Here is a 26,135-nt window from a genome sequence, read left to right on the forward strand (position 1 = left end):
GACTTTATGCAAAGGTTTGTTCTTTTCCTTGAACTTTTGACCATCACTTCATTACACTTCCCCTTTTTGCTGTTATTGTTTATTATTTCTGTTGCTTTACATTTTATGATCGATTCGTCTTCGGTTTAGGCCACAAAACAGCAGGATATTTCCAGCCTGAAACTTTCTAGAAAAGTAAAAATGTCTAGCTTTTTATGATAATAAATGGTCCCAAATTTTTTTGGAATATTTTGGAAGTATTACCAGAAAGTACAATTGTGACCTACAATTTATACAATTACTTGGAAAATATGCAGTCAAAAAGTACATTGGCACTGAATTGATACTTCTTGTGACCCTAAAAATCTAAAGACATCCGTGCATTCTCGGTCTTGTATACAATTATAAATTAAACCTGGTGTATTATAACAGATTAAAAAGTTTTGATTTGTTGACTTTTTTGTTCACAATTCTGATGATAATTTTTAAATAATAAGTTAATAATACATTTTTGTGCATTTGATCAAATAGATGGCAGGATTATTCGGTGATTACAGAATGAAAGCGCTGCTCTGAACAAAATGCCCTGGAAAATAAATATAAATATGTCTGATAGGTGTACTGATCAGAAATGTATTAAAGTCAATACAATACTTCATATAATAAAATAATACATCATGAGAACAAGAAAAAAAGTTCACCAATCAATTTTAAAACCAAACTTTGTATAAAGATGATTCTCAACTATGTTATGAAAGATATAACAATGATTTGATATACTATTTTACAATATGCATGTAAACATGGGAATAAATGGGTATTCCCATTCTATACAATGGATTTATAGATTGCATCTAATTGGCATATTAATGTGTTCTTGGGGCAACATGTAATACAAAAAGAAGTGTAATAATGGGAGTAATAACTTGGCAACATTTTCATAAGAATATTGTATTTCTTAGGAAAAGTCCTAGTCCCCAAAAAGTCCCCAAAAGTCCTAGTTACATCTACAGAGGACATGTATGAAATCGACAGAAAGTAATATTCTGATATTTCCTGAGATGTTGTTTTTTTTACTGAAAAGTCTATGGGTCTCATGAGGATAGACTATATTTGAAAATGTCATTGATTTCCACGTTGTTCAAACCTATTGTGTTATCGTATCAAACTGACCAAATTACAGATATTGGTCGTCTACGCTATCTAGTGGTAATCTGGGGCAAAACACTTAGGGACTGACGTCTACACTGACGTCAAAATGGTAAATCGAAACTTACATGGATTTCCCGTGTAATGTTTAACACCTGATCTAAAGGGACAATCTGTTGAATAAAGTCCGGCATTAACGCAGAACTGACAAGCGAGCCTGTCTCATAGTCCTGATATCTGAAGAGTTCGCTGAAAAACACAACAGGCCTCAACACACTGTCGATGTAGCCTTACACGGTAAGTGACGATTAAAAGCCATGGTGTATTTGTTATTATAATTATGGTTTATTATTTGACTCCCGAGATCACATTATTCCTTATACAGAACGTATTCCCAAGATATGTCATGTATAGAATATTTTGAAATATTGATATGTAAGAAAATGTTTATACTGTAAAGTTCAGTTAAACATTGACATTAGAAAGGTGTTTTAGGTTTTACTGTATTTTCGGGGTGTATTGATTTATCATATTATTATATATTTTTAAAATAAAATAGTGTGACCTGGAGTTTTGAGAGTTTGTAAATGAATGTAAGGAATTTTCAGCGTGTTTTTGTGCAGGTCCATTGATGGTTTTGTGTGTTGTATAGTCTGTTTGCATCATCATGACCCAACCAAAGCCGCTCTTCGTTCCCTGGTTGCACCAAAACATACAGAGTGGAAGATTTCCTGGAGTGTGTTGGACCAGTCAAGAACTTCAGCAGTTTAGCATTCCATGGAAGCATGCTTTGAGACAGGACAAAAACAGTGATGATGTCCTCATATTCAAGGTGAAAATAAGCATTATTTGTCATTATTAAAGATCCATTATCATTAATACAAGTTTTTGATTACCTTATTAATGTGCCATGTTTTTTTTACATGATACTCCAATGTACTTAAAAGGATAGTTCACCCAAAAAGAAAAATTCGGTCATCATTTACTCACCTTCAAGTTGTTCCAAACCCTGTATGAGTTTCTTTCTTCTGTTAAACACAAAAGTTTGACAAATTTATGTCATGTAGAAAGCAGAGAGAGCAGTTGTTATGCAATATAAAACAGCTTGACAAATTTTTTTCAACAGACAACATTTTTTTTATCATTATTTCTTCAGAAGTACTGGGATAAACATTTATAGTTCGGATATAAACACTGATGTCTATGGTAGCAACCAAAATAGAGTAAATCACCTTTTGAAACCAACTTGAAGTGACTGTTTTATTTAAAATTTATTTGTCAATGAATTATTAATTCAAGAGATTTTTTCAAAATCACTGATTCATCCAGTAACGAATCAAGTGAAGTCTTCATGAGTGAGTGAGTGATTCCGAAAATTAAACCGATAAAAAAAAAAAAATAGTTCAATATTTTTAAATATATTCTGCTGCAATGAAAATTTTGTCGGAGCCTCTAGGAAATGACATGTTATTTTGTTTAATTGTCTATTCAGAATCATGGGCAATTCTTGATCCTTATTTTTTTTAAATCGCGATTGTCAATTTATCCAGAATCGTGCAGCTCTTCTGCATACTCTCTTTAAGCACACTTAGATTTGAAGTACACTTCAAAGTGCACATTTAATACAATTAAGCACATTTCTTTTTCACAAGAGGACACTATAATTGTAGGAGTACTTTTCTTCTAATATCTGTATTTTGGTCCGGTCAGGCATGGGCTCAGACCAGCGCTTCTGGAGACGGCAGGATAAATGGAGATCCCTCTGTTTGGAAGAGGAACTTCCGAAGCGCTCTTCGTGCCAAAGGCTTCAAGATGGTATTGGACAACAAGAATGACACTGCTGATCCGCATAAAGTGTATCAGTTTCCATCTGATCGTCTTTCTGTAGGTAAGAAACAATACATTTGTGGTTGATGTCATTAAGAAGATTGTTCATTGGATTGTTGTGAACCTTTTCTGTTTTCTATCCTTACCGCCTTCAGGATCGGAAGGGTCTCAAGAGACTGATGTGAGTATCTGTTTAATCAGTTTGTATGTGCTTTTCAGGTTGGGTTTTATAAAAAGCACATTCAAATAGACAACCTGTGGCATCGGATAAGACATACAGTACACACACTGACTTTGGAAATTTGTTTTCCATTTTTTAGTTTTCTCCAGAACTATATTTGGATGAGGAAAACATGTTCTCTAGTAAGCAGTTTTTTATACCTAGTCATTCATTTGTTATATAATACTGAGGTAGGCCTTTAATCGTGATGACATTATGTTTTACTTTTATCTCCTTTTTCTACTCTGATCTTTTCTTTCTTAGCAAACCCACCCCAAGGTTTAGAGGGACAACTAACTGGACTAAACCTTCGAGAAAGTCCCTCCCAAGGTAGATTGAAAAGTGTATTATAGGAGGCTGTAGTACAGAGCAAAATATAATATGGGTTAACTCTATGGTTTTACCATTATTTTAGGTATTTGAATCTCTGGATGCATAATGTATGCTATTGTTATATTATGATAAAAAATTGTGTTTTATTACACACACACGCACGCACGCACGCACGCACACACACACACCGGGCGTAGTTATTACCCAGCTATTGTAATAACTATAATAAGTACATAGTATGTACATGAGGTACAGGACTGTAAAATAAAGTTCTACCAAAAATTAATTGAAGAATTTGTAAGCATGTTGTTTTATCGTGATAACGCAATGACACGTAATTTTTGGCCTGGCTTTCATACAAAGAAACATGTAAAAACAAGAGAGAACCAAAAAAATATTAATAATTGATTATGTTGTCGATTAGACAGTGCCTGCTTTTTCCTGTGCACTTTTAGTTTTTCTATGCATTTTCTTTTTTGCATAGTAAAATAAAACCTGTAGCTGTAGTTTGGCTTTTATGCCAAATAATTTTGTCAGATAAAGACCCTAACCATGTTTAGTGTGTGGTTCTTCCCTCATATTTAAAATATATATATAAAATATGTTATATTTAGATGGTTTAATCCCCTCCGGACACCACTTTTGGCCACTTTATTTATAATGTACATGGATTATTGCTTTTAGTTAAATAATGATTTAAAGGAGAGTGAATTGTGAATTTCACTCTTCGTTCCAGATCAGTTGTACTTGGGACAACAACTCTTCCAAAAAATGAATCCATGTTCAGAAACCCAGTTTACTGGGATGGGCCATTTTCAAAGAGTGGACACTCCTGGACTCTTCTCTTCAGCTGGGGGTGCTGTCGGTGGTTTGGGGCAGATTTCACCAACTGATGCGGCGACGGCTGTGAATCCTCATCCTCCAGAATACCAGCGGCCGGCGGCGTGTCCACCACATGCTGAAGGGGATCAGGCTGCCATTCCTGAACCGAAACTGGGTAGTTAGAACCCAAGACCATGACATATTCTTCACATCGATTACTGGTGTTTAATCACTCACACAGCTTTTTTCCCATTCATTCATTTCCTTCACAGAGACATTTTTTCGGATTAAGGTGTATTACAAAGGGAAGATGGTGTTAGACCAGCTGGTGGAGAATGATGCTGGATTCAGACTGATGTATCAGGGAAACATGTTGGTTGGATCAATTTTCAATTAGCAACACTGAATCATGTTTTAATATAATAGATGAATACTTAACAGTCTACCCTTTCCTCCCATAGCAATGAGCCCAGTGCTGATCTACCAGTGGTGAGGCTACCTCCTCCAGATGATATCCTGGATCGAAACCAGGCCAAGCTTACGAATGATATTCTGGATAATCTGGGCGGTCTGGAGATCAGGAGATCAGATGCTGTGGTTCATGGCCACCGCTGGGGAAACAGCAGGATCTATTGGGGTCTGTGCAAACATGAAAAAAGTCCAACAACCAGAGAGCTCTCCAAAAACCCACCTGAAGCCATCTTCCTCTTCAGAAATTATATTTCAGGTGAATTATATTAGATGTTTATTTTATGTATTTGTTCAGGTATGGTTGATCTTTGGTGGTTGCAAATATTTAGGTGATTCTTCTATATCTCTTGGATAATGTGCTGGATGTCTGTTGATGCCATTCCATTAGGTTTGATGGAGTTTATGGAGAAAAGCAGTGAATCTCCCTCTTATACTCTTTACTTCTTTCTGGGAGAGAAGTGGCCGGACCCCAAAATGAAACCGTGGGAGAAGAAACTCATCATGATAGAGGTTAGGATTGGGCAAATTATTTATTGTCCTCATATATAAAATATTTGTAATATTTCAACTTTTAAAATTAACCTTATAAAACACACTGTACCATATTTGGTGGTACGCAAACTATCAACATGATCAAAAAAATAATAATCTGTTGCACACATGCCTTCTGCCGTCTGATTGATAGTTCATACTTGTTTTTTTTAGTTTATATTTTTTTTAGCAAGTAAAAGTCCTTTTAGTTTCATTTTAAAAATGTTCACCTTCAGGCCATGGTTCATGTGTCTTTTGACTCTAAAATGTTTAATGATTTTTATCACATAAATGTAAGAATAACTTTTATATTGTTAGTAATATTTCAAGATGGACACTTACTGGACTGAAGAAACTTAGGTTTACTTGATTGTCCATACATCTTTTCTTTTTTTAGAAAAATCATGTTAAAATGTATCAAATATGATGCATTAGGCTTTTGAGGAACATTTATTTGTACATCTGTCAATCATCATTGTATTGCTTTACATTAAATGTTTCTTCCACAATTAAAACCTATATAAGATCATAAAACCTAAGTATTTAAAAATCATCTTACTAAAACATATTATTGAGAGATATAGAGTAACATCTGATATAGTCTGAGCTCCATATTCTCACTATATCATTTACATTTTTACATTTACATTTATGCATTTGGCAGACGCTTTTATCCAAAGCGACTTACATTGCATTTCAAGGTACACATTTACATTCTTATCAGTTCTTTTCATACTATACTAAATGAGAAACAAAACCCTTGCTATATCAAATATGATACTCAACAAAAAAAACACGTATGCTTTAAAAAAAAAAAGATTCTAAAGGTTCAATAAACGGCTTGATTTTCCTGCCTATTATTCCATAAGTCAGGCTTTACAGGGTTGAGAAATTCAACTGTTTATTGAACATTGGTATCTTTCATCATATTGCAGTTATGGCCACAGTCACATGTGACTATCCACTCAAAGCCATATGTTGCAGTGAGGCATTCTGCTTCTATACTTGTTGAGTCACTGACTGTAATGTAATGCTTACTGCTTCATTTGTATTCACGATTTCTTAGAGAAACTAGTAGTGATTTTTGTCAGAGTATTTAAAAATTGTATCATGACTTATTTTTATCTTTCCCATTCTCTGGTTTGGTTAGGTTATTCTGACTTCACTGGAGGGTTTGAATACGTTGGCTGTTACTCGTGGGGCGTCTTCACTGCAGTCAGTGGAGCTACAACTCTCTCTGGAGCAAATGATGGAGTTGTGTTAGAAAGATCGCCTCTGGCCAAGTGAAAAGGATGAATTGAAATAACTTCTTAAAGTGCCCCTATTATGCAATTTTAAAGGCTTCTAATGTTGTTTTGGAGTATCCTACAATAGGCTTACATGCATCATTTTCTAATAATGTACATTTCATATCACCTCATTTCTCAGAGAGTCTGAAACGGTTTGTTCGAAGATTCAGTCTCTCTAAACCCCTCCTTTCCGAGAGCCTGCTCTGCTCTGATTCGTCAGACGTCTCAGTCTGTTGTGATTGGTCGACAGCTTACGGTGCATCGGACATGAAACGCGTATTACCATATCTCAATATCAGCTGTACCTCAGCACTTGATACACTGTTTTATGAACAAAGGCGTTGTTTATTTTCCGGATCAATTCCAGTGCGAGTGCTCGTCCTTCTGAAACACATGCAACGTGGATTCTCAGCGCTGAAAACAGCGTCTTCTAGACATGTCGACAATCTGAACCAAACTCATCCAGTCTCAGCTACAACTACAGTGTTTGAGGGCGAGGCAAAGTAGAAGTTGTTCAGCCAATGAAGTCCATAGACTGGCATTATGCAAATTTGTTTCATTGTTACAAAGGTTTGTAAAAGGATGGGAAGTGAGACTGGAATTTCTGACGACACGTTTCTGCAGTTCAGAATCGATTCTTTCTTTTAAGAGATAATAACTTTATTTGTGGTGCACTTTGATCTTTGAAACGTTGCAGAAAAGTTACATTCACAAACAGCTATATTACACACTGCATGAAAGTTAATATTCAAAAAAGCATAATAGGGGGACTTTAAACTGTTTACTTAGTGGCGACTCCATGGGTACATGTACTTATTAAAGGTGTGTGGACTAATATTGCTGAGCAAATATTCAGTAATGGTACAAGACAACAATCATTGATTCAGTAGATTAAAAATACATAAAGAAGTTTACAAAGGGAGTCACATTATAAAAGGAGGGATTTCATATAACAGGTTGTGTACTATCATAAAAAGTCTCATGTGCCTTTCAGTCTGGTTCTACACTACTACAGTTCTAATAATACAATAGTGTCAGATTGAATAATCATGTCTTTTCACAATATGTCCTCAAATCTTTTCATGGTCTGATTTTGATTTTTGTTATATCTTTGACTGAACTGAATGTGAACTGAATGTGAACTGAATGTGAACTGTGTTCATTGTGTGGGCTCCAGGACTTTATTGTTCCACTGTTGTGCCCCGTTTCTTTTGCTTTTCCAACTGATATGAACAGGTTTGCACTTAGTATCGTGGTTCCACTTTCCAGGCATGGAAAAAGCATGCAAATGAATAAAATCTCAAAAAGTCATGGAAAAGTTGAGAACATTTAATTTCAATTCAATTCACATTTATTTGTAGCACTTTTCACAATACATATAGTTTCAAAGTAGCTTTACAGAAAGATGCATGCTTCTACATTACAATTTAGAGTGATCTTTACCAGTGTTGACTAATACAGTAATGTCCATATGTCAAAAATTTACATTTCTAAGATAAAACAAATAGTGCAGTTAGCTAATATCATGTATTCATTTAGACAGAAACGATGATCTCATCAAAGCAATTATTACAAGTTGTGATCATAATTACAATACATTTCTATAATGAATACACATTTTTATACTTATACTCTGGTCTAAAATATTTTATCGATAAGCCATGGCATCAGATTTGTGAGTGAATCATTTGAATCAGTAGTATTCAATGAACTGATCAAACCGGTTCCCACATGGTTTAACATTTAATATTCAGCCATGTGAGGGATTTTGCACTAATGAGATTTCACTGTGGGCGGAGTTACCAAGTGCTACACAACGTAAATAAAAACTAAAGACCACAACATGTCCTACAGGGATTCATCTAACTTAAACTGACACACTGTTTGTACCACTGATTCTACAATCTCAGAAAATAAAACATTTAACAAGCATCCAAAGCAACATTTAAAGAGTTTATATAGTGTTCATAATATAGATCTTAGTTGAGATCCCTGTCCTCTTTACATGAGTTTAAATTTAAGCTAAAGTTTAAACTTTTTGACCGGGCATTACACTAAATCTCAATTATGGTTTTATTGAATTATGTATTAATGGTTTAATTTACTCCTTCTTTCACGTTTCCTGGACTTTTACCTTGTAAAGCAAAGTGGTCAATTTCTGTTGTTTTTATTTGTGCTATATAAATCAAATGAAATGAAAATAGTGTCCTTCACATCACAACACATTTTAAATGCATTGACCAATTGAAAAATTAAGATTTTTATTTTATTATTTAGATGTATAATGCATTTTAAAAGTTCGGGATCTGTAAGAGTTTTTAAATGTTTTTGAAAGAAGTCTCTTCTGCTCATCAAGGCTGCATTTATTTAATCAAAAATACAGTAAAACAGTATTATTGTGAAATATTATTACAAATTAAAATGATCCTTCAGAAATCTAAAATAATATATACTTTTTTGTCAGAATTATTTAATGAATAGAAAGTTCAAAAGAACAGCATTGTAACATTATAAATGTCTTTACTGACACTTTTGTTCAATTTATTGATGTTAAAATAACATTTATAGAATAATTATGAACTTTAATGAAACATAAATTTGTACATTTTATTTCATCAAATAGAGTGAGATTTTCACTCTTATTATGCCTTGTTCTTTCCTCATTGGGAAGCACTCATACACATTATAAGCATCTACTTTTAAGCAGAAGTTTCGGTTCATTATTTGTGACGCACTCCAGAAAGGAGACAGAGACGGCAGAAAGCACATCCTTATTGTTTGTTTCTTTTTCCTTTATTCTACAAAAGCATAAAGATTTGTTGTTATTATGAGCATAGGCGCCGACGAAAATGGCCAAACACCCACGGAAAAACATGAGATATTCTCCATTCACTTCAACCAATAATAATAAAATAAAAACGATTGCAGCTTTCAGACAAGACTTTCTTGTGTTGTCTGTTCAAACTTCGCACGTCTGCACTCATGAATCTCTACTTGCTCTTTCTCTAGAATTGTCTTTTTTTCCTGGATTTAATGTTGCCAGAAGCTTTCAACCGCCACTTTCACGATTGATTGATGAAATAACACACTGTACCTTTAAATTGTAAAGAAATTACGGATTCAACTTTGTTTCATGATACAACATTTTCAAGTTGATTTTAGTCAACAAGTTCTCTCGTTATTTACTCACCCTCATGTTGTTCAACCCTGTAAGACCTTCGTTCATCTTCAGAACACGAATTAAGATATTTTTGATGAAATCTGAGAGCTGGATCACTCCTCCATAGGTTTCTAAGGGATTGAAACTTGCCAGCCCCGAAAAGTTATTAAAGACATCGTTAAAATAGTCCAAGTGACTACAGTGGCTCAATCTTAAGTTTATCAAGCGACGAGAATACTTTTTGTGCGCAAAAAAATAAAGAAAAATAACGACTTTATATCAACTATTCATTTCCTTCTCTGTGGGCCTCTAGTCAGTTAGCGTAGTGTGACTGCGTAAAGCTACGTCACACGTAGGCTCACTATTGGCCGACGCTGGTCATGTGTGTGATGCGTGTGACGTACAACAACAAAAGCTTACGCTGTTACACTAGTTAACTGACTAGAGGCCCACAGAGAAGGAAATGAATAGTTGAAATAAAGTCGTTAATTTTGTTTGTTTTTGCGCACAAAAAGTATTCTCGTCGCTTGATAAACTTAAGATTGAGCCATTGTAGTCACTTGGACTATTTTAACGATGTCTTTAATAACTTTTCGGGGCTGGCAAGTGTCAATCCCTTAGAAGTCTATGGAGGAGTGATCCAGCAAAAGTGAAAACCGAACAGTAGACATCACACGAGTGATGCACCGACACTGAAAGTCCATTTCTGATTGTATTGTTGTTTAAACGTGCATGTTGAAGCATTTTAATTAGTGATATATATTTTTTTACAAAATCTTGTATTTTATATGGTCTATCGGTGAAGTATCTTAATTAATTCAGGTGTCTTAATTAGATATATTCAGGTAATATTTAAGGGTATGTTTTTATGTTTAAGCTGTTAAAATGTTAAGACTAGTATACTAAGTGTATAGTTTTGGTCACAACATCCATGCTGATTCTACTCCACGTTCTCCAGGTCATCATGTTCTTCCTCTGATTCCCTCTCCTCCATTGAGAGGTCCCTGAGCTCTGACAGTGGCACCAGCTGACCCGCTTGGTTCAATCCCATTGGGTGAATCACATTATCCCTGTTTAGGAAAAGGTGCGAGAGTGTAAGAGCAGTGTGTACAGAGGTTTACTGGTGTTTTGATAAGCGGTTTAAGTTCCTTACTTTGAGAGTTTGTTAAAAAGACTGATGAGCCGGTGAGCTTCCTCCTCTTTCTCGTCCTCTGTCATTCCCTCCATGGGATCAGGCTGCTCCTCTTCCACCTGTCCCGTCACTGGGTTCACACGATCTTTAACCTGCCGGTACTCCTCGGTGTCGGAGTCGGAGTCGCTAGAGTACCGTGTGCCTGATGATGTGGCCTGTGACCTTTGACCTCCTAGCAAGCCTCTAGTGGCCAGGAGCCCAGCGGCATTCCCATATCCAGTGTATTTGACGAAACGTCTCACTGGAATATCCAAGAAAAAAACAGCATTTTAGGTTTTGGGGGTAAAACTCATGGGTGTTTAATACAGTGGTTGAAATGTGGCCCACCCAATCAAAAGTTGGTTATTTTCCAAATAGATGAATTGAAAAGTGTAATAAAAAACAACAAACAATAATAATAAGAAACGTCTTATCACACTATAAATGTATACATTTAGCTAAGGAACAATTAAATGCAAGTTTCCATGGTCAGTTGCTGACAGTTTCCTAGTGCTCCCTCTTCTTTTAGGTGCATGCATTACGCTTGCCAAAATGAAAAGTCAAATATGATTCGCCAGTTCCTGAGATTTAATCAAAAGCCCTCATCGTCTCAGACTAATATTGTAGGAGGACATGTCAAGTTAAGTACAATCATTTTTTTACAAAAACACATATGTCATTATACACTGTCATTATACTTGATAGAAAACAGGAAGAGCCAATTTATTGTGTTTGTTGTTTATTGGTTGTTATGTTATTTTCGGTTTTGAAACTTTGTGTTGCATTGTACTTTTTAAATCTGTTTTTGTGGTAATTTTGCGTGCAGTTTTCATACTCTATGCTTGTACCGTTCTCTTTGCACAGCACGAAGAGCAGGTCGGCAGCGCAGTGTTTGAGCTCAGTGTCCAGGCTGGTCATCAGTCTAACCAGACGATTCCTCAAGGTGTTGCCCTTTTCAGGTTTAATGCTAGCATCTCTCAATGGAGGCAGAATCTGTACTCAGTGAGAAAACATATGCAGTTTGATACAAAACAATGCAAGTGTTTTATTAGACAATGTTGCCTCATGATAATCTAAAATAGCAGCCGTGCCTGTTGTCTGAGGTAGCGTCTCGTCTCTCTGTGACCTCTGGAGCACTCGGTCAGCAAGTTCAGCACAGGGGTCAGTCTCTCTTTGACCTTTTCACCCTGCATGTAAAACACCACTGCGTTAGAAAAGCCACTGTTGCACATGACAAGCAATGTTATGCAAAAATGTATGCGAATCATATATATTTAGTTTTTCTTTTCCCCCTGAGGTCCCTCTCCCTTCTTCCACCTTCTCTGACCCTTCAAACACGCCACATGTTTCTACATTTTACACAATAAATAAAAATGCTCAAATTGTGTCATGAAAGGCAGAAGACAGGGAAAATGTAAATATATTTCATGACTTTCAGAGCCTACCAAAAATCAGTCAGATTTATTCAGCAAGGATACATAAAGATCAGAAGTGATAGTGAAGTCCTTTGCAACTTCAAACTTTTTATTAATCAAAGAATCCTGATTTTTTTTAGCATGGTTTTCACAAAAATATAAACCAGCACAACTGTTTTCAACATTAATAATAATCAGAAATATTTTTTGAGAAGCAAATCATCATATTATACTGATTTCTGAAGGATCATGTGACACTGAAGACTGGAGTAATGATGCTCAAAAGCCAGCTTTACATCACAGGAATCAATTACATTTTTATTAAATATTCAAATAAAAACTATTTTAATATTTTAAATCGTAATAATTTTTCACCATTTTTTTTATCAAATAAATGCAGCCTTGGTGAGCAGAAGAGACTTCTTTTAAAAAACTTTTGAATATTACTGTAAATTGCTAATATTTTATTATAGTATAGTATATATTATTGTCTGATTTTTGGAAGGCTCTTAAAGGCATGAAATAGACTTATTTCTACCTAACTGCTGCCTTTCACAACACAGTTTAGGATAGTTTTAAGTTTCGAAAGTTGTTTTCACATGATAATTAACGCAAATTAAAGAACACAGACGCAGCTGGATCATTTCCATAATGACCAATGCCCTTTTTTGGGCGGTAAATAATGACGCAAATTAAATACCAGTAAACTGACGAACACAAACCTTAGTAAATCACCTTGCATGATTCATTTAAATACTCTCCTTCTAAAAAATTTGTGTCTGAAAGGGAAACTCCTACATATTCAATAAGGTCAGCTGTAAAAATAACCCTGTTCATGCCTTAGCGCGTGTCACTAGTTTTTCAATGCCAGAAGAGAGTTTGCGCTGGCGCACACTGTTAGTAAATCTGGCCCTTAATCTCAAAATATCAAGGACAATATGATTCATGATATGATAATCTATCCGTTTCTCTGTTGTCTCCATCTTTTTGTTTCTCCCTTCCCTTATTTCTTACTTTCCCCCTTTTTTTTTACCTGCTCCAGTTTTCTCTCCATGTACATGAGTAGGTTTTGCACACAGTCCATGTTGACTCCATTCATCTGGTGTGAGTCTGGACCCAGAGGCACAGACACCAGAACGTCTAGACAACTCAACGGGAGAGCAGACAGCATGTTCGCTGCATGCCTGAGAGAAAGAGAGAAATTTGAGTTTGTGCTAAAATCTGTTCTGTTTTAATCGAATGTTGAATATGCTGTTGATTAAAACAGAACATCAGTCTGTAAAAAGCAGGATTGTACAGCTTGTAATAAATTGTCCTTTCGAGGCGGAGAAGGTTGGATGGTGAAGATGAGGAGAACAGCAGACACAGATAAACATGGCTTCAGAAGGAGGAAGAGCCTGTGCTCACCGTGACACTGGTACAGTTGAGGCAAACTGTGGTCGATTTAGAGATATGAGAGAGAAATACCCCCCCCCCCCCCCCCCACATCTAATTCCTCATTTTCTAAAAGTTGTCACGAACATATCAGATGCAGGTGTTACTGAAGGAAGGCAGTCACGTATCTGTCAGTCAAATTAATATGTGCTCTACATTATTATTATTATAATGATTGCCTGCACTGTGTGTAGGCTTAATGCCTTTTTTTATGTCATGACCCTTAGAATTAAATGCCAAGTTTTACAAAATAAATAAAAACACAAAAAATATTTAGTACAATTAAATATTATTAAAAATACACAATAAATACAATTAAATAAAATTATTAGTAACATACACTACCGTTCAAAAGGTCGGTAAGATTTTTTTTATTCTTATAAAACAAAACCAGTAGCTAATATTGTGAAATATGATTACAATTTAAAATAAATATTTTGTTATTTATTGCAATTACCATTGATTTTTTTGTTGCTTTATTATTATTATTATTATTATTATTATTATTATTATTATTATTAATATGCTTACCATGGCTGCATTTATTTGTTAAAAAATACACTAAAAACAGTAATATTGTAAATTGTGATTACAATTTAAAATAAATATTTTATTTTAATTATTGTAATTATTATTGTATACTTATTTTGGAGTCTTATTTTTATTCTATTTTATTTCACTTTGTGTGTGGGTGTGTGTTTTTGTAATGAACTTGTACATCTTACCATATATATATATATACAGTATATACATCTGTCAGCCAAATGAATATGTGCACTAGACTCTTAATATGTGCACTTGGTTCTCATATTTACTTGTCTATTTATTACCTACACAGCAGTGTATACTATTTTATTTTATTCTTTACTTTTATTTTATTACTAACTTCTATTATCTTTAATTATTTGTGTGCTTGTCTTGATCTTGTAAATCCATGTAAATAATATTTGACTTCCACTGTAAGTACATTACACACTTTTGTGCATGTGGAACGAGTCATAATTGCTGATTTCTTTTTTTAACCCAGAATAGTTATTATAGAGCAATACAAATATTTATTAACACTAACCCCTTTAACTCATCTGTAGCTTCTTCCTCCTCACAGGACACCATCAGACAGTAACGCAAAACTGCAGCCAGGTGGCGATAGAGAGATGCAGCTTCCTGGTGGTAGACACAATGTGAACCTTGATGTTAACAATTTATATCAATTTATTCAGTGCAATGTGGGTTTACTACAGTATTACTACAATGCTACCATCTGATACATCACATAGTACCATTGTTTGTAAGGGAGGTGAGTGAGCATGAGTGTGAATATGTCTGCATACACGACTCACCTCTTCAGGTTCTTGAGTGTGTGTGCTGTGTGTGATATTAAAAAGGATCTTCAGAGCCTCCTGAGCCTGCTGTGAGTCCTCCACACTTACAGGAGGCGCTGCAGGATCCAGCACGGCCTCATACTGTTCCTTCCACTGTACTGCTAAACACATCTCCAGCACTGTGGTCAACAGCGACACTCCTCCCTCCTAAAAATGACCAAAAACACCAATACAATATGTAGATAGCAGTGTGGCCATTGGTCGATATACAACAATTTACACTACCACTTAAAAGTTTGAGCTCAGTATGATTTTTTAATATTTTTGAAAAACATCTCTTGTGCTCAACTAAGGAGCATATATTTGATCAAAAATGAATTAAAAACAGTAATATTGTAAAATATTATTACGATTTAAAATAACGTTTTTCTGTTTTCATAATATTGTACAATGCAATTTATTATCAAAGCTGAAATTTCAGCATCATTATTCCAGTTTTCAGTGTCACTTGATCTTTCAGAAATCACTTTAATATGCTGATTTGCTGCCCAAGAAATATTTCTATGGAGCCCCTAAAGGGACAATGTGGTGGGGAAAACAATATGAGATGGGAGGAAAAATAATTAGTCAATGCTTTTTTTGTATGCTCTCGCAAAACGTTTTGGGCTCTTAAAGCAAAGAAAGAAAACGCAAAATATTTGCAAGAGAACGCAAAAGCATTGACAAATATTTTTCCTCCATCTCATTTTTTTAAATCACCATGTCCATTTCTTATCGTCATCAATGTTGAAAACAGTTCTGTCATGACAGAACGGAATAGATCTGCAACAAGTCAATATGTAATATGTCGTATATGAATTACCTGTACCAGATCTATACAGGTGGAGCTGGGGAAGGTGAAGGGTTTATGAAAGCGCGCTGCACTGTTAAGGCAAATGCTAACCAAGTATTTGAAAGTTGAGCAGTGAGCTCATTGGCTGCTGATACAGCAGGAACCAATCAGCTGTGCCCTTTAGATAATTATGCAAGCATTTGAGTTAAGGAGCTTGCGCCATCTAGAGATTCATTACAGAACTTTGTATTTGTGCTGCTTCATATTTTTGTGGAAACCAAGATTTATTTCACGATTCTTTGATGAATAGAAAGTTCAAAAGAACAGCATTTATTTGAAATAGACAGTTTCTGCAACACCATTTTTCATCAATTTAATGCTTGAAAAAATTTTTTTTCACAGACCCCAAACTTTTGAATGTTAGCATACATAATATGATAACAGAAAATATTATTTGTATTACTTAATTTTTACTCATTTCTTTCTCAAAATTCAAATAATAGAAGGAGAAAAGTAGATACTTGTTTCAGCTGTGTTCTGAGTTCAGGTCTCAGCGCCGTCAGTAAAAACATAAACCGGAGTGTGTAAAATTGCCCACAAGGGGAGGATCCAGACTGAAACTCCTTATTTAGCTTTTCTGTCAGACCACAGAGGAGACTGAAGTACAGCAAGTAGTGGGAGAGAAAATAAAAATATATTTAGTTTCAGTGAATACAGTGGCCCCAAAAACACTTTAGTAACAGAAATGTATGAATTTCATTGCAAACTAACTTCACTTAGCCATTTTTGCAATGACTTGTAACCCAGGGGTCAATCCCTGGTAAGCACAAGTAGGGCCCTTTGAGTTACTGTGTGTATCTGATGATAGTTTTTTTAAAATGAAATGGTAAAATGCTGGTGAATTGAGTCTCAGAGCAGCTCTGTAGATGACGTTCATGAAGTTCATTCTTCTAACCCTATTTGATGGAGTGTGTAGCTTTTCGTTTCTTAAACAAGACATCATGGCCATATTCCAAGATGACAATGTCAAAATTAATCAGCCTCAAATTGTAAAAGAATGATTGGGAGGGAGCATGAAGAATCATTTTCCCATATGAATCCTTTGAGTCCAGATCTTAAACTCATTTTTTTTCAATGATAATAAATTGCATTGTAATTTTAAATAATTATAGACCGATTTCGAAGCTATCAGCTGTGGCTAAAATTTTAGAATCTATTGTCACCGAACAGCTAAAGGAATTTTCAATTAACAATAGTATTCTATCTAGGTTTCAGTCCGGTTTCAGAAAAAATCATAGTACAGTACCTGCTCCTATGAAAGTCTTAAATGACATTACCTGCGCCCTAGATACTGGAAGATCATGTGCTGCAATGTTTATTGATTTGACTAAAGCTTTTGATACGGTCAATCATGCTATTCTTTTGTCGCGTTTACATTGTATCGGTCTTTCTGAAACCGCATTAGGTTGGATCAGGAACTATTTAAAGAATAGGGGTCAAAGAGTGCAAATTAAGGGGTCTCTCTCTGATAAGCTCACCATTGAATCTGGTGTGCCACAGGGGTCCATTTTGGGTCCCCCGTTGTTTACATTATATATTAACAATCTTGGTGATAATCTATCAGAAGCAAGTATCCATTTATATGCCGACGATACCATTATCTATTGTTTTGCATCTTCTATTGAAAACTGCATTTTAAAGTTGCAGAAAGCATTTGCATTAGTTCAGCGTAACCTTTTTTCTTTAAAATTAGTCCTAAATGATAAGAAAACAAAATACATGGTCTTTTCTAGGAAACATAAGACTGATTCTTCTCCACCACCTATTTACACTTTGCAGGGTAACTCTATAGAACTGGTCTCCTCTTACAAATATCTAGGGTTTGTGTTGCAAGAGGACTTATCATTCAACTTACATGTTAAACAACTGCTGTCTAAGTTAAGGTTACAGCTGGGGTTTTATTTTCGGAATAGTGCATGTTTCTCACAGTCAGCCAAGAGAAAGTTGGTGGAATCTACCTTCTTACCAATCTTAGATTATGGAGATGTTTTTTACAGAAATACCACTAAAGCTCTCTTACAATCAGTAGATTCTGTTTATCACTCTGCTCTAAGATTTATAACTTGCACAAAATATCACACTCATCACTGTGCACAGTATTAAATGGTAGGTTGGCCTTCACTTCACATAAGAAGGTACAAACACTGGCTCATACTTGTATACAAGGCATTAGTCGGCCAGCTTCCTCAATACATGAATAGCTTAATAACTTTTAATAGTCAAGGGTATAATCTACGTTCAAGTAGATATATTCTTTTAAATGTTCCTTTAATGAAGACAGAGTTTGGAAAAACTGCTTTTATTTATAGCGCATCAGCTGCTTGGAATGAGATCCAAAGTTAATTGAAACTTGAAGTACTTATCTCAATAAATAAGTTCAAGTTACATTTAAACAAATTATTCAAATCTGTCTGCACTTGCTCTTAACGTTTAATTTTGTTTTATTGTCGTTTTATTGTTGTATATGTTTGTGTTGTGTAAACTGTTTTATGTAGTTATGTATATCGTGTGCTGCTACCTTGGCCAGGGCTCACTTGTAAATGAGATATTTATCTCAATGTGATTATTTCCCTGGTTAAATATAGGTAAAAAAAAAAAAAAAAAAGACTTTACAGAGTGCTGGACTCTTGCATTGTCAATACAAGATCTTGACCAACAATGTATGCACCTCTTCATGGAAATAACATTTATCCCTGTACAGTCTACTCCAGTGCATCCCAAAGACTTTCAAAGAATTTAAAGTCTGGACTCAGGGGTTCCTATTCATGTGTTAAAATGAGTTTGAGTTTGAAAAAAAGAGTTTGAATCATATGGCTCATACCTGAGTTCACTGGCTCTCTCTTGTGCCCAAGCACTATTGTAAACAATGTTACATAAGATTTTCATTACTTCCTTCCTGGTTGCTTCTTCATCATCATCTTTTTCTTCCTCTTCCTCCGCTCCCCCAACGCTTCCTCTGCTGTCTCTTTTACCAGGTGTGAGAGCTTTATAAACGCTGCTCCTCCTGCGAGAAGGTACGAGGCTGATGTTTGAAAACGTGCTAGCCTTGCGATCACCACACCAATTGCTCGGTCCCCAGACCGCATCACTGTTTACAGCCCCAGAACCATCGTCTTCCTCACCACTGTTATCATCCTCATCTGCTCGGCCTAATTTGCTCTCAGAAATGGCCAAAATGATGTCATCATAGGGGTCAGCATCATTGTCAGTGTTTTCTTTTGGAATAGGCGCACTGCTGATGCCGACCAGGTGGGCTAGAGTGAGCAGTGCTCTGTCAGTGATAAGAGGTCCCAAAACCTTTTTGTCCCTCGAGAGGATTCGTAAGGATCTCAGACATTCTTTCAGCAAACGCCCTTGCGGTTCAGTCTGGAGGAACCTGATCAGAACTGTAGCCAGAGCCTGAGGGCAAGAGAGAGAAACAAACGCAAACGAACAAGGGCGTCAGTTGTTTTTAAGAATGGTGTATGTGTGTATTTATTCATGAAAGCCAAGGTTACCTGTCTCAACATGACGTCTGGGTCACTGGACTCATCGTAGTCAGAATCGGAGTCTGACACATAGTCCCGCACTTTATTCTTTCTGAACTGCGGTGACCCAAAAAATTAAACGATTATATGAATGAACCATTTTGAGTATACTGTGAATCATTCATTCAATTTGTGGGAGTTTTATTTTCTTTTTTTTTCGTTACATGACAGGCCAATAGAAATTAAAATATAACAAAGATTAGTTTTGGGGGTGCTAGTGATGAAGAAATTGTACATGGCAACTTTTACCCTCTGGTAAAGAGTGCTGCAGGGATAACGTATTTTGTAGGCCAAATTTGAAGTTAGCATCACCCTGGTTCCCTCGACAAATATCCAATGAAAGAAAATAAGGTCTGTGACAAACAAAAGCATGTGATTTTTACACATTTTGTTCATCTTGATAATCTTCACAATTGAACAACTTTTATGATTTTTTTCTCACAATTACAGTTTATAACTCACAATTGCGACTTTATATCACACAATTCTGACTTTATAACTCGCAATTGCAACTTTATATCACACAATTTTGTTTTAAAGCCACTTGTTAGCAACCTCCTTTTACATGGCAAGAGGATATTATAAATGTATTTTATATCTTAGAACAAAATGTGAAAATAGCTTAAGCTTGTGTTCACCACGGCCCTTATTTCAAACATTTACCAAAAATGAATTAACATCAGGACGATAGAACTGGAAATGCTAAAATGCTAACTCATTTTCGGGTTTGGTCTACAAAAATGTCATCCCTGCAGCAATCTATTCCTTATTTAGGGGTCACACTCGTGACCCTTGGTGGTCAAAACAGACTGAAGACAATAAGTGTAATTTTTTTTTCTAGTTTAATGAATGTTCAATATTTTGTTTCAATAATATTTATTCTTTAATATTTTGTATTTTACGGCTATTTCATGGTACAAGACAATATTCACCTTCAAATTATGCAGCATTTATTAAATAATAAATATTAGAAAAATATTTTAGATTTTTAATACAGTGAGTGTTTAAGTTAAAAACACAGTAAAGGTATATAAAATCCAATGTAAGGCATGATTGCATTTGGTGGGGGGAAAAAAATCATATGTAATACCAATGTAACCACTAGATACCTGTTTAGCCCTATTTACAACTGCTGTAGCCACCGTGATTTTGCCAAGTAAGACATGTTTCTGGATCAACATATCTTGTTGATCATGGAACAACATTCCTGTCTGAACCCCTATCCCTAAACCTAACCCTACCCATAACTTATCCCTAAAATCAGAGGGAAATGATAGGCGAATAACTGATGTAGAAGCGCATAACCCTGGTTGTAAGCCTAAACTTAACAAACTTCAAACTTGTCCCACAAATCAGATGTTGATCCAGAAACATGTGAAATCATGTTCACTCCCTATGGGGCTGTGTATTTCTTTGTTCTTTATAAGTATTTTCAGGCATAATTACAGACAAACTTTTATTAGGTTTGGCATTTGGAAATATATATTTAGACATTATCAAAAACTATTTAATCGTTGCTCTGTAAAAAGCTCTGTTTTTCATGTGCCCCATTAATTTTCTATGTGGTCAGTTTGGACTGTGAAGATCACAAGTATGACTATTTTGCCTTGTAATCACGTCCACAATGTAGGTGTGTGTGTGTGTGTGTGTGTGTGTGTGTGTGTGTGTGTGTGTTCATATAGGAAGTACCACAAAATTCACCTAGTTTTTTTTTGCAATTTTGATAAAGTTAAAGAAATATAATAAAAAAAGTAAAATTTTCTAGTCTAAAATGACCACCAGAGGGTTAATAATGGTCAAATCAAGATGTCGGTAGCCTTAGGGAATTCAATAATTTAGAAAATAATACCTCTTCCAGCTCCTGCCTCTTTTCAGATTAAACAAGCAGCCAGACAACAGAAAAATATGAAAATCATTAAACCAACCCAAAAGATAAGACAAGATGTTTTTCCATCCTAAGTGTGCATTTTGTGTTTGCATGTTTTAACAAGCAGTAACAAAGCTGAAGGACCAGGAAAGGAGAAATATATCCCAGATAGCAAGGTGATACTGATACAATGTTGAGTTTTCATCCAAAAGTTTTCATGAAATCAAATTTGGCAATTCCTATTTTTTATGGAATATTGCAGTGTTTATTACATGTACCCTCATAATCTTTAATCATAATAATTTCCCTTCCCTCGTGCAGCGACATCTCTTCTCTGATGAGGTGTTTACTGGCGCAAGGGCGGGATAACCTGTCACTCACATGAGACTGACCAATAGCAAACCACAACCATCCAATCAGTGTTTTTCCCGAACATCCATGATTTTATTCATTTATTTATTTATTTACTTACTTATTTATATATATATATTTTTTTTTACAATATTTTAGTATTTCTAGTAATAGAAATTTTGTAACATAACTTTGTACCAATAGTCTACAATATATCTTCTTTTGTGAAATTTCAACATTGTTTCATCAATTACTGAGTATGTAAAAATTATGTTGAACCAACATCATATTGTAATGTTAATTCAATGCAATTAACGTAGACACATCAACACTGACTTGCTACCTGGAATGGAATTAGTAGGGAGCTTATGGTCTAAATATTAATGAGCTGCAGGCCTGGGATCAAGTCAACTACTGCAGTATCAGCAAACAACTGAGGACATGTGGGAAATATTTCCTGTCCAGAGGAAATTATATGACTCCAAGTTTACAATATCATATAGCTTATATAATTCTTAGTTCTTTGTAAATCGAATATAAACTTTATCTCAGATGTTTCTTTGGGAAAAATCAATTATTTGGATAATCAAAATATAAAATCAGCTACAGCTATAAAATAAATGTGGATAGCATAACATATAGACCATTTGCTCTGGGATGAACTTTTGGTCTGGAATTCATACAAAGAAATCCCTGAATTTGAGAACATTTTAAAGGTACACTATGTAACTTAACATCCCTGTAGCGTTTAAAAACAAAACTGCATGCATTTTTTGGAAGAACACAGTTTTGGTTGTGCTTCAGCTCTGCTTGGTTGTGTGGATGAATATGACCCTGCACAAAAGATAATGTTTTACACTGAACTCTGTCTCTTAGAGAGCTACATATGGCGATTTATCTTTTTAAAATAAAATAGCATATTCACCTGTTGAGTAATAAAAAAGCCACCTTAGTGTTGCTTTTACAATATTTTAAATCCCTCAGTTCTCGCTACCTCCACAAAGCCAAGCCAATGCTGATCCTCGGTTTATTACAAGCTCTGTTGCTTTCTCTTTTTGCGAGCAGACTCTCCTCTGTTCGGCGAGTTTTTGAAATGGGTGATCAGGGAGGTTCAAGATTTAGCGGTCAACCATAGCCGCGTTTCCACCGCGGGAATTTTCCCCAGGAACTAGGGACTTTAGGGTGATACTCGGTGTGTTTCCACTGCAGGACCGCATGATGTTAATAGGTAAATATTGGGTAAATATTTCCCCCTCAGAAAGTCCCTGCTTGCGAGGTAAGCCCTGTCCCAGATGGCGCACTTCATGTGGACTTTAGGTCTCGTGGACTTAAATTGCGCGTGCTCGCTGAGTCAACGAGTCCGAGTGCTCAGCAGCGCCCCCTTTGTACCCTTGAAGCTGTCTTCCGCAAAGCCCGCATGGATGCAGGCTCCACCCACTTCAACTACCCAGGAATCCTTGCGAAAGGCCAATCAGACAACGAATGCGAGGAGATTTCGTTCATGGACAATTGTTAACATGGCTGAGAAGAAAATATTTAAGTGTAAGTATCATTACGGCTTTTATGACGTAGGTGTACATTTTACCAGTTATTACCTATAGTTTATACAAACATTATGGTCATCGACCAGTGGTTGATGTCTCACACATAGGCTAATAATAGCGCGCGTAATAATACGATCGCATTATGATTCATTAAATAAATAGAACCGAATGTCAGGGCTTTACTGAGTCATATGTAACAATAGACAGCATATTTCCCCGAACCTGGAGCTCCTGTCCATAACAACAACCAGACCGTCTTCCTATTTCCGGCGTGACGATCGAGTCTGCCCCAAAAATACCTCTCAATGCGCCCTCATGGACTCACGCCAAGGGCCCTATAGGTCTGCATTACATGACGTCACCAAAGTGTGGACTCTGAGGAAGTCCACAAGTCCGGAGTGTGCCATTTGGGACAGGGCCTACTTTTTCAAAGTTCAGGAGCATTCAGGGGTGGGATTTGGGCGCTGAACATGCTGATTGGTTGAGTTCATGCCGCATTTTGATTGGTTGAGTCCACGCAGCATTTCACCTGTTCTGGTGCCTGTAGTAACAGTTGTTTGGTATTCGAATCAACAATGGAGTTTAAAAAATTCGACCGATGGACCGACGATGAGGTTTCAGGCTTTATTAAGCTTAAATTCAGAGGATGAAATCCACCGGGAACTGTAAAGTAGCACGCAATCCTACATCACCGGACTATTTGCCTTATCATCCCGGTACTTTGGACCGCGGTGGAATCGCAGACAGCAACAGGTCTGGGGGAAAAACGTTCCTGGGACAAATCGTTCCGGGTAATTTTGATGGAAGCGTGGCTCATGTCAACCTTTCTCACTTGTTGTGACAACTCATGCCCAGCCACACAACAAAAAACATCACTTATAATAGGCTTAACATAGTGAATCAGGGTAAGACAAAAAAATGTTTAGGAAGAAGGACTGATGATGTATCGACTCATTGTTTAAATGTTGTTAACATAGTGTACCTTTTAAGACATTGCTGAGATCTTTTCTGAAACTTGGGAGCAAAACTTGGGAGCCTCATTGTTCTTTCCTGTGAGTGTGTATGTGTAATCGCAATCAAATATCCCTTACTTTTCTTCTGTCCCGCTGCTCCAAATCATAGAAGAAGCACTGTGCGTACTAGGAGAGAGAGAGAGAGAGAGAGAGAGAGAGAGAGAGAGAGAGAGAGAGAGAGAGAGAGCAATTAGAAATGAGCAATTACATAAAATGTGAGCTTTGAGTAGATTGTTTTATAATGACATGTATTGTCAGTGCAAATGTTATTAATACAGTGGTTTTTGGAGCCACTGGACTGAACATAATCACTGTTAATTGCAAGTACCTCTCGATTAAATTGCTGTAGTTCTGCCTTGAGTCCTTTCTGATCGCCCTCTCTGATAAACTCAATAATCCTTTCCACATTCATCGCTGCAAGATAAACACAAATGCACACAGATGCACAAACATTAAAACATTCTCCAAAAAAGGCAAGGTACAGAAATATGAGACCAGATGAAGAATCTGTGATTTAAACAAGAAAATAGGGGTTTGAAAAATCCAAAACAAAGAAATGTTGAAGTGAAATGTAAAATGAGTAGGAAATATTGGTTATTTGGTTACACTTTATTTTACAGTGTCCTTATTTCACATTACATGCAGTTACTGTAGTAATAACTATAAATTATGCATAATTACATGCATCTAACCCTAAACCAAACCCTATTCCTAACCCTGACCCTATAGTAAGTACATGTAGTAAATTACTATTACTCAGTGCTTAAATGTATAATTACACTGTAACACAGACACATTAAAATAAAGGGTTACACTTTATGTGATGGTGTCCTTGTTACAGTGTAATTATACATTTAAGTAAGGAATAATAATTAAATACATACTTACTATAGGGTAGGGTAGGATTAGGATTTGGTTGAGGGTTAGTTGCATGTAATTATGCATAATTTACTGTTATTAAGTACATAACATACAAAAATACTGTAATAAAGTGTTACCAAAAAAAAGTGTTACCTTTTATTTTAAGTTGCCCTTGTTACGGTGTATTAAATAAGTATCTACTACAGTAAAAGTAACAAGAACATATACGTACTATATAATTAGGGATAGGGTTTGGTTTAGTGTTCGCTGCGTACATGTAAGATGTGTAACAGCTAACCCACTGTAAAATAAAGTGTTACTGAAATATTCACTAGATCACTAATCAGAAGTAATTCATTAATAAATGTAATCAAGCTGTTATTAAAGCACAAAGGGAGACAAACCAGAAGCTAAAACATATAACCTTTGCAATTCAACTTTTGATTCAAATTGTTACAATGATAATATAACTTGTAATAAAACAATACTGAATGCAATATAAAATAAAAAAAGAAGCATTTCCAGGAGTGCCACTTAAACGTTTGGCTGACTGTACTTACAGAAACAAATGCTACCGTTTAAATATCTATAAAGGCATTCATATGAAATTTTCATACCAAAACACAAATATAAGCCTGCATATAATTCAATTTCAGATTTTTATCCACTTCAATTAAACAAGTGTCTTCTTCATCCTCTCACCTGTGAGTGTGTCTTCACCTGAGTCCGCCATGCAGGATCCAATGTGTTGGATCTTAAATTTCTATTGGATTTTAATCACTTGCTATTAAACTACACGTCGTTCTCTTTATCTCCAGGCCTTTTATACACTTCAGTTCTCTCTCAGTCTTTTTCACTCGCTGTTTACTCTGCCTTTTTCCCTGCCCCCTTTTCTCTGTAATCCTGCATTGCATTAGTTATGCTCTAATCCTTTAATGTCTTTCCACTTCATCTCGA

The 26,135-nt window shown here is 35.7% G+C and overlaps 2 protein-coding genes across 3 annotated transcripts; one reads left to right on the top strand and one right to left on the bottom strand.

Moving 5' to 3' along the window:
* The first annotated feature begins 1,190 nt into the window (after positions 1-1,190).
* irf3 (interferon regulatory factor 3) lies at positions 1,191-7,939 on the top strand. 2 transcript variants are annotated; one of them, XM_077206200.1, is made up of 11 exons: positions 1,191-1,425; positions 1,781-1,960; positions 2,839-3,016; positions 3,111-3,136; positions 3,276-3,318; positions 3,440-3,505; positions 4,245-4,505; positions 4,603-4,702; positions 4,792-5,057; positions 5,190-5,311; positions 6,483-7,939. In XM_077206200.1, the coding sequence occupies exons 2-11, from the start codon at positions 1,796-1,798 to the stop codon at positions 6,594-6,596; spliced, it is 1,341 nt and encodes a 446-aa protein (XP_077062315.1). In that variant the 5' UTR covers positions 1,191-1,425; positions 1,781-1,795; the 3' UTR covers positions 6,597-7,939. The 2 variants fall into 2 exon arrangements, with proteins under 2 accessions (XP_077062315.1, XP_077062316.1); XM_077206201.1 differs by having other exon boundaries at positions 1,248-1,425; positions 1,752-1,960.
* Positions 7,940-10,496: 2,557 nt separating this feature from the next.
* On the bottom strand, positions 10,497-26,031 carry LOC143714779 (chaperone Ric-8A). The gene is made up of 14 exons (XM_077206198.1): positions 25,881-26,031; positions 24,646-24,731; positions 24,396-24,443; positions 21,392-21,409; positions 19,513-19,599; positions 18,837-19,414; positions 16,477-16,612; positions 15,142-15,330; positions 14,871-14,965; positions 13,401-13,551; positions 12,044-12,139; positions 11,801-11,945; positions 10,935-11,214; positions 10,497-10,851 (listed from the first exon to the last, which is right to left on the bottom strand). The coding sequence occupies exons 1-14, from the start codon at positions 25,909-25,911 to the stop codon at positions 10,722-10,724; spliced, it is 2,070 nt and encodes a 689-aa protein (XP_077062313.1). The 5' UTR covers positions 25,912-26,031; the 3' UTR covers positions 10,497-10,721.
* Positions 26,032-26,135: the final 104 nt, after the last annotated feature.

The sequence above is a fragment of the Siphateles boraxobius genome, unplaced genomic scaffold (genome assembly GCF_051911475.1).
Source record: "Siphateles boraxobius isolate OS27281-9 unplaced genomic scaffold, OSU_SipBor_1 55, whole genome shotgun sequence".
Taxonomy (NCBI): domain Eukaryota; kingdom Metazoa; phylum Chordata; class Actinopteri; order Cypriniformes; family Leuciscidae; genus Siphateles; species Siphateles boraxobius.

Coding starts and splice junctions, on each gene's coding strand:
- irf3 (XM_077206200.1), top strand. CDS start 1,796: ATGACCCAACCAAAGCCGCTCTTCGTTCCCTGGTTGCACCAAAACATA. Junction 1,961..2,838: donor ATGATGTCCTCATATTCAAG/GTGAAAATAAGC, acceptor TGGTCCGGTCAG/GCATGGGCTCAGACCAGCGC. Junction 3,319..3,439: donor TGAGGAAAACATGTTCTCTA/GTAAGCAGTTTT, acceptor TTTCTTTCTTAG/CAAACCCACCCCAAGGTTTA.
- LOC143714779 (XM_077206198.1), bottom strand. CDS start 25,911: ATGGCGGACTCAGGTGAAGACACACTCACAG. Junction 24,444..24,645: donor TACAGCAATTTAATCGAGAG/GTACTTGCAATT, acceptor TCTCTCTCCTAG/TACGCACAGTGCTTCTTCTA. Junction 12,140..13,400: donor TGGAGAGAAAACTGGAGCAG/GTAAAAAAAAAG, acceptor TTTTACATGCAG/GGTGAAAAGGTCAAAGAGAG.